We start from the raw sequence: 13,754 nt of genomic DNA on the forward strand, positions 1-13,754 counted from the left end.
AAGAGTAGACACCTCCCTCGTTCTCCACAACTAGAGAAAGCCCATGTGCAGCAACAAATACCCAATGCAGCCAATAAATAAATTTATTTTTTTAAAAAAGAGTTATTTGCCTCAATACTCCTATTAAGTAATGATGGATAGTCAAGGTAGATGATATTGGTAAAACTCCTATTCAGAAAGGGAAGATGGAAACAAAAAGTGGTCACTGGTCCATAGAACATCTCAAATCCCGTTGGATAGGGCAAAGAATCCATGCCCTTTGTTAATTAACCTGTCAGTTCCTGGTTCTGTTCTTTAGGAGGATCTTACTACTCCATTATATTCCAGGGATCACACCTGAGGCAGACATTGTGGGGGATACATTTTCTGGAGCAGCAAAGTTTTAGCAGTCTGAGGAGCCTAGATCCAAGAGTGGTAAGTCCAGAATCGGGTGCCATTTTTCTCTTTGAGCCAACTGACACTCTGAAAGTAGTAGTGGAAAGGTTGAGAACTAGCTAGAGTTCTCTACTGCCTCAAGGGGAGTAATTGGGGAGTGGAGGGTGAAAAATAAGTTGGAATTCCAAAGGGCTACATCCTGGGAGTAACTTTTAATTATTAATCCTTGATTGGATTAAGGTGATCTGCTTTTAGTCTAAGCATCTCCCAATATTCATGGCCTTGAGTAGTTCCCTTCCACATAGACTCTGAGCCTGGTCATGTGACTTGCTCTGGCCAATAAAACATTATTACACATGATATAAGCAGTCTTGTACATTGAGGCTTGTCCTCTTGGAATGCTCCCTTTTGGAACCACAGGAGGGTTCCATGCTGTGAGGAAGTCCAAGTTAGCCACATGAAGAAGCCTTGTAGAGAAAAACCAGGGAACTCAGCCAAGGGCCAGAACAGAAACCCAAGACATATGGCCCTAGTTGAGCCAGGTCCCAACCATCTGAGCCACCCCAACTGAGACTCCAGATATCATAGAGTAGAGATGACCCATCTGTACTAAGCCCTGACTGAATTCCTGAGCCAGAGATTCCAAAATCATAAGCAAACAAGAGTTGTTAAGTCATAAGTTTTGGGGTCATTTATTCATAGCAATAAATAACTGAAACACTATTAAAAGAATAAAGTATAACAAATAACCTAATTTTTGAAAGAGAATAGAATTTAAAATACTTCAAAAGAAGACATGAAAGGAAAGAAAACATAGAACAGATGAGACAAATAGCAAAAAGTAAAATCGTAGATTTAAACTCAGATACTTGCTTCTAGGAAATTCCATATACGAGTAGGCACAGATCACATTTGTTTTTACATCTTTATTGGAGTATAATTGCTTTACAATGTTGTGTTAGCTTCTGCTGCACAACAAAATGAATCAGCCACATGTATACATATATCCGCATATTCCCTCCCTCTTGAGCCTCCCTCCCACCCTCCCTATGCCACTTCTCTAGATTGTCACAAAGCTCCAAGCTGATCTCGCTGTGCTATGCAGCAACTTCCCACTAGCCATCTATTTTACATTTGGTAGTATATATATGTCAATGCTACTCTCTCACTTTGTCCCAGCCTCCCCTTCTCCCCATGTCCTCAAGTGCATTCTCTAAATCTGCATTTCTATTCCTGCCCTGCCACTAGGTTCATCACCACCATTTTTCTAGATTCCATATGTATTCATTAGCATATGGCCTTTGTTTTTCTCTTTCTGACTTAGTTCACTTTATATGACAGACTCTAGGTCCATCCACCTCACTACAAATAACTCAATTTCTTTTCTTTTCATGACTAACTAATATTCCATTGCAAATATATGCCACATCTTCTTTATCCATTCATCTGTTGATGGGCATTTAGGTTGTTTCCATGTCCTGGCTATTGCACATAATGCTGCAATGAACATTGTGGTACATGTATCTTTTTGAATTGTGGTTTTCTCAGGGTATATGCCCAGGAGTGCGCTTGCTGTGTCATATGGTAGTTCTATTTTTAGTTTTTTAAGGAACCTCCATAATGTTCTCCATAGTGGCTGTGTCAATTTACATTCCCACCAACAGTCTAGGAGTGTTCCCTTTTCTCCACACTCTCTCCAGCATTTATTGTTTCTAGATTTTTTTGATGATGGCCATTCTGACCTATGTGAGGTGATACCTCATTGTGGTTTTGATTTGCATTTCTCTAATGATTAGTGATGTTGAGCATCTTTTCATGTGTTTGTTGGCAATCTATATGTCTTCTTTGGAGAAACATCTATTTAGGTCTTCTGCCCATTTTTGGATTGGGTTGTTTGTTTTTTTATATTGAGCTGCATGAGCTGCTTATATATTTTGGAGATTAATCCTTTGTCAGTTGCTTCATTTGCAAATATTCTCTCCCATTCTGAGAGTTGTCTTTTTTTTTTTTAAATAAATCTACTTTTGGCTGCATTGGGTCTTTGTGGCTGCACGTGGGCTTTCTCTAGTTGCAGAGAGTGGGGGCTACTCTTCGTTGCAGTGTACGGGCTTCTCATTGCAGTGGCTTGTTGCAGAGCATGGGCTCTAGGCGTGCAGGCTTCAGTTGTGGCTCACAGGCTCTAGAGTGCAGGCTCACAGGCTCTAGAGTGCAGGCTCAATAATTGTGGCACACGGGCTTAGCTGTTCCACAGCATGTGGGATCTTCCTGCACCAGGGCTTGAACCCATGTTCCCTGCATCGGCAGGCAGGTTCTTAACCACTGCACCACCAGGGAAGTCCCTGAGAATTTTTTTTGTCTTATGGTTTCCTTTGCTGTACAAAGGCTTTTAAATTTCATTAGGTCCCATTTGTTTATTTTTGTTTTTATTTCCATTATCCTGGGAGGTGGGTCAAAAAGGATCTTGCTGTGGTTTATGTCACAGAGTGTTCTGCCTATGTTTTCCTCTAAAAGTTTTAGTGTCTGGCATTATCTTTAGGTCTGTAATCCATTTCGAGTTTATTTTTGTGTATGGTGTTAGGAAGTGTTGTAACTTCATTCTTTTACATATAGCTGTCCAGTTTTCCCAGCACCACTTTTTTCTCAATACAATTTTTAAAGCCTGAAAATTCTTATCTTTTACTTAGTAGTCTCTGAACTCTGTCCATATCATTCTCACCTTAGTTTAAATGGCATCAAGGCCATTTGAAATAAGCCTGCTGGGGGAGGATATTACCCTTAATCTATTTTTTGCTGGTGTGTCACTCAGTTTGGTTTAGAACAGTTTAAGAAAGGCTTGGAACCATAATATTTGTCACTACTACCTCTTATTTTTTTACCGGCTTTCATGTTAGGTAAGGTAATAGCCGACTTTTTCAATCCAGAATGGCGCCAAATTACAGAATTAAGTCACTTTAGATTTCAGGCCACAGGAAGAGGGTATCTCTTTGCAAGCTGTCTACCTTTTCCTGCCAGCTGTTGGGGACACAGTCGTGATTAATTTCCTTCGATTTCGACCAGGGCCGTTTTCCCCCCTATGTAGCGATTATATGAATTTAACAGTGTTTCTTCCCCCACCGTTGAAAAACTATTCAACAGATGGACTCACCATTCAGGACATTTTACAATCCAGAAAATATGGCAAATTCACACGCGGTGTCTATTTCAGAGGTGAGTACATGGTGCTCCGAAAGCTTCATGAGGACAGGCAAGGTGTCTGGGCTCATCAGGGCTGTAGTCTAAGCCTCCAGTTCACCCCTGGCATGCAATAGGCACTCGACAAATATGTGAATGAATAAACAGGTCACTATGGCGTTTGTGGCCTTTAAAACACATATAAGCGCTTTTACCGTCAAACCGCCAAAGCTAGGTTTCCCTTCTGCAATGCCGCGAATATTTCCCATGAAACAGGGACACCAGCAAGCAGCCCGTGCAAGAGGCGGCCACTGTGCGCTGCGGGGGCCCGCCCGTCCGGAACGGGGCGGGCGACCCCGTCTGGCCGCAGCGGCCACGGCAGCGGACTGCCTCTTCTTGGGGTCTGCGGCGTCAGGCGCAGGAGGCCTCTGGTGAGGAGGCAAGTAAACAAAGCCAACCGCACAGAAACGGGTTGTTCCGTTTCATATCCTCCCTCGGGTGCCGGAGTTTCCTCCGAACAAAGTGACCCTCCATCTGTCCGCAGGCAGGTGGAGCCCGCCCCACGCGGGGCGCACCTCCCCGCCTCAGAGCCGCGCGATCCTAGACGCGCATACAAGCAGTCCCTCCGGGGCCCAGCCGGCAACCAAAGGACACGCCCCCTCCAGGGAGCACGCGGCCGCCGCACGCACACCTCGAGTGCCTCCCCGCGGGGGAGCGCGCACGCGCACGCGGGGCGGGCCGCCTTCCCGTCACCCACTGAGCTCCCGGTCCCCTCGCCCCACCCTACCCCGCTGCTGCTTAGGCTCCGCCTCCGCGACGGGGCTGCCGAGAGGAGGCGACCGGAAGCCACTTTAAAGCAGAGCTCGATGTGACAGGCGAGCGAGCTGGATCGGGAGTGCAGTCATCGGGAGGCTTTCTGCGCTCCTGGCGGCGGAATGGCCCGAGCGCCGCTCGCCGCGTCTCCGGCCTGCGACCCCTAGACGCCCGAGCCCGTCCTCCGCGCCCACCCCCTCGGCGCGAATCCTGTCTGCGAGCCGGCGGCACCGCGAGTCGGCTTCTGTGGTGGGTTCTCTCAGGCTGCCCGTTCAGGTAAAGGGCTCCGTCCGGGTGGGCTCTGAGGGGCCGGTGATGAGGGACCGTCGCTGGGATGGCGGGCGCGAAAGGGGGCGCCGGCCTCACTGCCGGCTTTCAAGAGTCCGGGGTGATTGATGTTTAGACTGTGCCTTTTTGTACTGAATTCACTCGGATCCCGTCAGTGTCGGGATGGCATTGGTTTACACTTCTTAGTCACTTGGGGCCTCTGGCAGGTGTATAAATTAGAGTAAGACACTGGAGGGTCTGGTCTGGGGCGCTGGCGTCTCTCCGTTCCCACTGGGTCGGGAGACTCGGGGGTGCGTCTGTGCCGTCGCCCCTGCTGGGCATACCCTGGGCGCTGTGGGGCGCAGATCGCGGGGGAGGGCACGGCCGCTGAGGGGAGCCTTCCGGCAGACCTGCGTTCCGGCTGCAGCCCAGAAGTTTGCAAGCTGTTTTCAGATTAACTTTGAAGTCGTCGCCTTCCTCCCCGCCAGCCCTTGAAGCGCCCGCCGCGTTTCCCCAGCTGTTCTCGGGTGGAGCCTCCGAGCCTCGCAGGACGATCTTCTCAGGGAAGGTCTGTCGAGGAGAGAAGAAAATGAGCTGTGGAAGGCGCCTCGCGTGGCTTCTGGAAGGGAGGGCAGCCAGGGCGGGGGTCGCTCCCTGGGTGGGAGGAGGCCGGCCCCGGGGGGTGTGGGGGCGGGCGAGGGCAGGACGCTAGGGAACACCGGGAATTGGCCGCGCTGTGCCGAGTTGGTGCGGCCCGGGGGGCCGAGCTGCGCAGCGGCCGGCAGGAGGCGTCGCTCGGACCCGGGCTCGGGTCCCGGCGTCGCTTTACCCCCGGCGGAGTCCGGAGTTCGGAGCGGGCGGCTGCCCCTGACGGTGCGAGGGGCCGGGAGCGCCCGAGAACCGGGGGCATCACGAGGTGAAGGGTGGAGAGGTGAAGGGTGGAGCGGTAGGTCGCCTGCAGTGGGGACTGGAGGAAGTGTCCTTCCAATCTTTATTTTTCTGTTATGCAAACTAATTGAGGAACTAGGTTCTAGTGACTTCCCCGGTCCAGCCACTCCTCCAGTTCTTTGCCCCTTTCTCGGTTTTATTTCGGAGTTTGACAGAAGGCAAAAATAGGAAAAGTTGTGGTGTGCGTATGCACCCGTATAAATGAACTGGGTTTCGCGTCTGTTTTGCCTTGATTGGGTGTGATAGGGTGGTGTGTGTGTGTGTGTGTGTGTGTGTGTGTGTGTGTGTGTGTGTGTGTGCGCGCGCGCGCGCGCGTGGGGGAAGGCACAGGCCGGTTTGGTGTGGTGGAGAGGGAATACCACAATCTGTGCCAATTGTGCCTTGAGGCAAGAGCACCAAATGATGAATAATAGCGCCTGGCTTGGCTGCTTTCCAGTTGATTTATGTCTCACGTCAAGTCCCTCCTTCTTCATGAAGCTTTCTCTAACAATGCCATTTCACACAGAACTCTCCTTTTCTACCTTTTCTTTTGTACTTACCGTGTAAACACCTCGTTATATACTGTTTTTTAAATTTTTCTGTTTGATCATTATGCACTTTTTACACGTAGATTTATGAATCTCTCTAATTAGATCTTTACTATTCATTTCTCTGGTTACTCAGTTTTATCATTTTATTGCTATTGTTGACCCATAAAGGCTCACAGAACTGAGCATTTAATAGGTGCTTTTTCGTCAGTAATTCAGCCAAAAAATACTATGGAGCACCCACTGTGTACATTGTGTTAGGCACTGTACTGGGTACCTGGGATGCATGCTTGATGAAGTCATGAGCCTTGTATCAAAGATTTCTTTCAGTCTGTTGGACAAGAGAGAAGAGGATTAATTGCTCATCACCACCCCTTTTCCACCTGGCACAATGCTCGGTAAATATTTTCAGAATTAGTTAATGAATGTTAGATTGTGGAGGAGACAGCATTCATCATTTTTCAAAGTTTTCTTTGCTTTTTACTTTAAGTTCCAGTTTTTTTCAGGGGGTCTGATTCTTTGAAGAAAGCACTTTTTTGGTTGCCAAGTAGTTCATTAGGAATCTGAAATTTGATGTGTTTTGTTTTCTTGTGTTATTTTTCTATGTGTTCATTTATCTTTTTTAAAAAATGCTTATATGTAACTTTTCTGAAGACAATGAGGCCCCTTTCTGTACTAGGAAATTGTGTTTGGTTTCTAAAACAGTGTGCAGTGGTTGTTGCTGACGTAGCTTCTGTTGCTAAACAAGCCCTGGTATTCTTCCTCCAGTAGTGATGTTTTGGGGGTTGCAAAAGTAGACCCTTAACATCCTTGGGGAATATATTGGAACTTTCTGAATCTAGAAATGCTTCAACAGGCTCCTGGCTTTCTCCCATATGATATTTCAATTGAGAGCCCGTTTCCTGAATATATCCTCAGACCCCAAATTCACTCACAATTAACTGTGCAGTTTTCCTGCATTTGACAAACTTTTTAACAAAGAAATAGTTTTTGTCACCTCATGAGATAGGCGATACATAAACAACTGTGACGAGAACCACAAAGCAGTAGAGATGTGGTTTCCCCACTGTCATTAGATGCACTTACTTTTACCCCAACCCTCTACCGCATCCTAGATTTACTGTAAAAATTCATACCCCAGCAGAATTATAAATTGTTGCATATTGTCCACAAATAAATGTCAAGAGCCTATTGGAAGATATTACCTCTCTTTCACCTTTACCTGTTGTGGGCTTTTGAATAACCTTGGCTGCTTTGGAGTCTTGATTTCTCAATAAAATTTAAAACTGACCTGTAAAGTTGAAATATAGTATAAAAGGAACGATTTCAGGGACTTAGAAACTAAAACAAAACACGTTAATGAATGAATAGGGTTTGGTTGTTGTCAGCTTGTAAATGATCTTCTTTCCTTTCCTGGTAGGATTTTTAGACTGAGGAGCAATTGGAGCTAATCCACATCATGGAAATGGAAACCACCGAACCTGAACCAGACTGTGTAGTGCAGCCTCCCTCTCCTCCTGATGACTTTTCATGCCAGATGAGACTCTCTGAGAAGATCACTCCATTGAAGACTTGTTTTAAGAAAAAGGATCAGAAGAGATTGGGAACTGGAACCCTGAGGTCTTTGAGGCCGATATTAAACACTTTGTTAGAATCTGGTTCACTTGATGGGGTTTTTAGATCTAGAAACCAGAGTGCAGAAGAGAGCAGCTTACATGAACCTATGGTGAAAAAACCTTTGGAAATCAATCCATCGTGTCCACCAGCAGAAAACAATATGTCAGTCTTGATTCCTGATGGAACAGATGTCAGGGGCCAGATACCAGAAGCCCATCCTCCTGCTGATGCTCCAGAACAAGTGGTTCCAATCCAGGATCATAGCTTTCCGCCAGAAACCATCAGTGGGACCGTGGCAGATTCTACAGCAGGGCACTTCCAGACTGACCTTTTGCACCCAGTTTCAAGTGATGTTCCTGCTAGTCCTGACTGCATAGACAAAGCCATGGATTATGTTCCAGGGGTTTTCCAAGACAACAGTTTTACAATCCAGTACATTTTGGACACCAGTGATAAGTTGAGTACCGAGCTTTTTCAGGACAAAAGTGAGGAGGCCTCCCTTGACCTTGTGTTTGAGCTGGTGAACCAGCTACAGTACCACACTCACCAAGAGAATGGAATTGAAATTTGCATGGACTTTTTGCAAGGCACTTGTATTTATGGCAGGGATTGTTTGAAGCACCACACGGTCTTGCCATATCATTGGCAGATCAAGAGGACAACTACTCAGAAATGGCAGAGTGTATCCAATGATTCCCAGGAGCACTTGGAAAGATTTTACTGTAACCCAGAGAATGATAGAATGAGAATGAAGTATGGGTATGTATTTATAACTACTTTAAAGCTATTGTTAAATGCTATAGAAAAGGTAAAGGGGCTAAAAGCTTAGGAGGGTGGTTTCTTTCAGTAGTAACCTAACAGGTTTTATTCTTTTTTCCTACTGTTATTCTTCTGGCTGTATGCTATCCTGATTTTTCATGGCAGTTGAATGCAGGCTATTTATCTAACCAGACAATGAAGGTTTTATGATTTGAACAATTCAGATGTCACTCTGTGCAGTATGTGTGTGACTGAGAAGTTGCATGTACATTGAATGTTGTGAATCAAATACTATTTTAATCACACAGGAGAGCTTGCCTTTGAAAGAAAATCCATGGAGAATCTTTTAAATTACAAATGCCTAATTTATCTAATTTTAAAGTTTTGCATGTTGAGTAGTTGCTATTTTTTAAAGGAAAATAGTATTATTTGGAGATTTTTGTGGCCCTCTTTTCATTTTAAGTGGTCCAAACAATTTTTCTGTGAATGATTCCAAAGTCCCTCACAAACTTCTGAATCATGCCCAAACATGTTAAATCTTTTTTAGTTTCCTTAAAGCTTTTTACCATTACCTTTATTATTCTATTTATCTTACAGATAAAATAAATTGTTCCACAACTTAGGGTATTTTTTTAAACCTGAAAGTGTCTTTTAACAATGAGTGAAGGGAAGATTTATGTTAATGGACATATTTGTTATTTACATAAAAAAACAGTTATCCTCATGTTTTTGTAGGCAAGACGTATATAAATAATTGGTTTCTTTTAATATGGATGTCCAAGCATTATTCACTGATAGGGAACTGCAGTTTCAATATCTGAATTCTTCTTTAATGAACTTGAGAAAATAATAGTTGTCACATGTAAAGTTTCTAGTGCAAAAATGGCTGTATAATAAGTATTGATCTTTATATCCCTAAGTTGTTTCTCCTGTAGTATAAAGGGACTTTAATAGGCTGACTATCCTAATCCAGGAGTTCAGGTGAAATACTTTGTGGATAGTCATCTTTGTTCACAGATAAGTCGGATTACACTACACAAGTGTCTGCAGAGTCAGGCAGATGGTGGCAGTGAACCATTTCCATGTTGTCTAATTCTATTAGTTTTGATGTTAACCTTCCATGTTCTAACAGTGCCAGAGCATTGTTGGCGTTACAGTAACCTGGTCTTTGTTTGCTTAACTTCTCTTGCTCCCATTTACTATTAGGTAAGTGGTTTTCTTTGACTATTTCAGATCTGTGTGTCTTTTTAGCAACTTAATTATCATGAGACTGGAAATTGCATCTTGTGTTTCAAAAGAGAGGTATGGAACAAGATGAGAAACAATATAAAGCACAAGTTTAAAGGCATTCTTATGTAGAAGACCTCTTGGGATAAAAGTAAAGCTTATATCAAAAAAATAAAGCTTGTATCAGAAATTTTCCTGATCATAAATGTACTCTCTTGATAATATAATGCCTTCAAGATTCTGTCTTGCTTGGGTAGTAAAGTTCTTAGATCCTGTAATAAAGCTAAGTACTTTTGACTCATTTTTTTAAGCCAGCATTGGAAGCGAGAAAAATGTTTTCCACTTTGTCTTGAAAATCTTTTTAATAAGGTATTGTCCAAAATCTCTGTTGCCCATGAGCTAGCAATTCTAATTGGTATGTCAGGGGTAATTAATTTTATATACTCTCAAAGCCACTCTAATCCTTCCATCTCCAGATTGCAAAACTGTGCAGAGCAGTGGCCTCCCACTTCACTCTTATGAAGCAAATTTCCAGTCTGCTGAGTACTTCAGCATCTTGGTACATTAAGTTTCTGTTTTTGAATTGGTCGGGAAGAAACTGGTAGGATTATTGTCCAACACATTACGTTCTGTTACCATGAGCAAGGCAAGACAGATATTTTGATCCCAGAAAATCCAGGAACTCTTAGGACAGCAGCATATTGAGTATTTTACCCTTTGGTAAAATTTCTTTGCTGAAGAATAGACATAGATAAAAGCCCATACGCATTCATTGTTGGATCAGTTATAAAGTAGTTGCAAGTGAGTGCTTGATTTCCTGATCAGTTTTAAGGAAGTAAACTAATGTTCATTTGACGCCTGAGAGAAAAAGTATGAGTGAATTATTATAATTACTGTTGCTGCTGCTACAATTTTAATGGTAGTAAGTGGTCCTGCCCTGATAAAAATAGCAAAAAGTATTAACAGTTTATAACTAGTAAGGTGAAGTTCTCCGTGGACTACAGTCAGAAATGTTATAAGATTGTAGATAGCTAAGTGTCAAAAATTAGGCTTTTGGGAAGTTGACCTGCAATCATTGCACCTGGTTTTCCTTGTATTCCAAAGCGATGTTGTGTTTCCTGGCAACAAGATGCAGATAACGGCATGTTGAGCCTTGCTGAGAGATTCACAAACAAGCTGGAGCAGCCCAGGTTCACATGGTTACCACATTATTTGGCTAAAGCTATTAATCTCTGTGGTCAGGCCTGTAAAGCTGGTCTATCTGCAGATTGCACATAACCAGGAAGTGTGTGTTCAGCTGTGTATATGCCCAAGTTGAACCCAGCCGTCTTTGGATTCAGGAATAATGAATGGCAGTTGTTTATACCGCTTGTTTTCAGCAGTTTATATGACTTGGTAAATCATTATTATATACTATACCCATAATAGTTCATTGTGTGGAACTTGGGGAAAGTTCATAGCTCTGAGTCTCTCGCAGAGACAGAAGTTCAGTAGTTTCAAAGTGTGTAGATAAAATTCTTTGATTTTTGCACATGGATTTAACATCTGACTTAATCCAAATTTGTGCAGTGTTCATTTTATTCTCAAGAGTGAATGAAAAGTTGAGCTAGCTAAGTTCACAGGTGCCTTCCAACTCTTTAGTCAAGATGCTTGGATACTAAAAACACGTATGAAAAAAACAGGATTTTAATAATAAAAGTGCTTATTTGGCTCATTATAATGAAATTATTTTAATTTTGCCTTTACCAATTGCCTTTTCTAATTTTGCCTTTACCCCAAATTATATCATTACACTTTGCTTTCTCACTGCTTTTGTACATCTGCAACATCAACTGGAAACTAGTTGTACCTATGAACTCCCCATATTTAGATCCTGAGGCTTCTTTTGCACATGGGATGGACTTTGGAGAATTTCCAAATCCAAATACGCAGTTAAGAAAACAACATCGAATGTTGTGTTTTCCATTAAGAAAACATAGTCTCTGACAGTTTAGGCACTCATCCTTAGTAGAAAATGATACTAAATGGCAGGACTAAGCAGTTTTAAAAGGGTCTCACTAACCGTGCAGAATACTGTCGTGGTAATTGAAATTGTGGAGGATGTGCAAATCTCCCTTTAGCAACTGAGATCCCCATTGGTTTTCACATTACATTCATTTTAAAGTTTGCCCGAATAGTCTTCTAGTTATTATTGCCCATAAGGAAGAGGCACTGTGCTGACCTTATTTTGGAGGTAATCTGTAGGTAAAAATATGACCAGTGATTGTTTCTAATTCTGAATTTCCTGAAAAGTGGGGAGGATGAAGAAGAAAGTTGCAAACTCAGACTCCGTGGTTAATTTTTCTCAAAAGACAGTGTTCTTTTCTCTCTTTGGAATTAAAGCTTATGGATAAAAAGAGTTTAAGTTTTATGGCTAAAGCCTAGAGTGTTGTCATAGCCTTAGTTCATTAGTTTTGAGTGATTTGGATTGCTAATTGCTCTTAGAAGTTTTTATTTTTTTTTAAAAAGCTGTCCAAGGGACAATACCATTAGAAGACTTTACAGGAACTCTGTGAAATTGGACAAGGAGACTTGCATATTAGTGCTGATAAAGAGCATATGCTGTTCTTTTCTATGTGGCTTGCAGAGTGGATTATCTAAAGTAGAGCGAGCTCCTTACTGAACTCTACTGGAATAGTTAAATTAGCCAAGTTAGCTCTGGCCTGCACAGCTGTGATGATGTATGAACTAACTCATTATGTGTTATTGATAACACTGGAGAGAGGAGAACAGCTGAAACTTACTATGCCTTGTGACTTTTTGGTATTTCTTGAATATACACAGCTGGATGAGTTTGAATTTATTTAAAAAATTCCTGCCTAAGAGAAAGAGAGAGCTCCATAAGCAAGAACTGTGTGTGAAGTGACTTTCAAAATGTGTGCCTTGTGCTTTAGGAGAAAGCAATCCAGGGAATTATTTTCTGTACCTCTTTATGATGCTATTTACATATGAAATAAAACTAATTGGCTTCTGTCTATCCTAATCCAGGGAAGTTGCTGGGTCTGTGTAGAGCTGTCATGGGAATCAATAGCAGTCATTCATTTATTCCCTTTCTGGTTTTGTCAATAAGCAGGTTAGACTTTTTGAAGCAGCTGTCACCTGGCTTCAGGTTGGGGTCAGTTTGTTCCTGTTACATTCATGGTAATGAAAATGAATCTTGCAAAGAGCAAAGATGTGTAACTTTTAAATCAGACAGTTGGAAGAAATAACTTACAAGGTTATCTGACAGTTCCTAAAAATAATTGCATGATACATTATACATCTCGTTGACTCTAAAGCTTTTACTTTTTATTGTAAATAGAGAAAAAATAATTACAACATTTAAAACTTCTTTCTGCATATGTGAACATGCCAAATATGCACCTTTTGACTGATTACTGTGTGTTCTTGTAAAACTACTTCCTATTGTTACACCAGAATTTCTAGATTGTACATTTGCATTCTACCATAAATTCATAAGTTCATCTGGGTGCATCTTTGATCTTAGTGATCCTTAGTTTCATATTGGGTTTGGGGGGCTATTTCTAAAGGGTGTGAAGCAGTATGTAGCCCTTACAAACCTGCACTTCTTAGGGAATTCTACTAAAATCCAGCCATTTGAGATTGTGACTATTTTCCTGTGGCCTCTTGTACCTTATCCCCTGATTGGAGACCGCCAGATTCTGCATCCTTTCTCTGGTGGTAATAATTTTGATGACATTTAAATTAGGATCTGAGATCCTCTTAACCTAGGTCAGTAACCTTTGATAATTACCAGTATCCTGTCTGTGAGTTGCAGTTGCCTTTTTGTGGAAAGGAAAGCTTGAGTACTTTTGAGTTACAAGATGATTCTTAATTATTCTGGAACAGGTTTCTATAAGGCTAGCTCAGACTGGACACTGGTAAATTTTTCAAGAAACTGCCATTTGTAAAAGCAGTAGAGTTTCTCTTTTAAGTAAGTCTGAGACTGTTAAGCTAAAAGGAAGTAAATATGAATGCTATTTGTATCTTTGGAAGATACCAGAGTGCTGA

General features: G+C 42.5%; 1 protein-coding gene across 3 annotated transcripts in view; it reads left to right on the plus strand.

The window, feature by feature from the left end:
- Window positions 1-4,380: 4,380 nt before the first annotated feature.
- TIPARP (TCDD inducible poly(ADP-ribose) polymerase) overlaps window positions 4,381-13,754 on the plus strand; it is a 28,279-nt gene continuing 18,905 nt past the window's right edge. Inside the window, exons 1-3 of one of the 3 annotated variants that reach the window (XM_057739669.1) lie at window positions 4,381-4,635; window positions 6,421-6,499; window positions 7,522-8,477. In XM_057739669.1, coding sequence (XP_057595652.1) covers window positions 7,561-8,477 — 917 coding nt within the window. In that variant the 5' untranslated portion in view covers window positions 4,381-4,635; window positions 6,421-6,499; window positions 7,522-7,560. The remainder of the gene's footprint in view (window positions 4,636-6,420; window positions 6,500-7,521; window positions 8,478-13,754) is intronic. The other 2 variants (XM_057739668.1, XM_057739670.1) reach the window with 2 other exon arrangements.

The sequence above is a fragment of the Hippopotamus amphibius genome, chromosome 6 (genome assembly GCF_030028045.1).
Source record: "Hippopotamus amphibius kiboko isolate mHipAmp2 chromosome 6, mHipAmp2.hap2, whole genome shotgun sequence".
Classification (NCBI taxonomy): Eukaryota; Metazoa; Chordata; class Mammalia; order Artiodactyla; family Hippopotamidae; genus Hippopotamus; species Hippopotamus amphibius.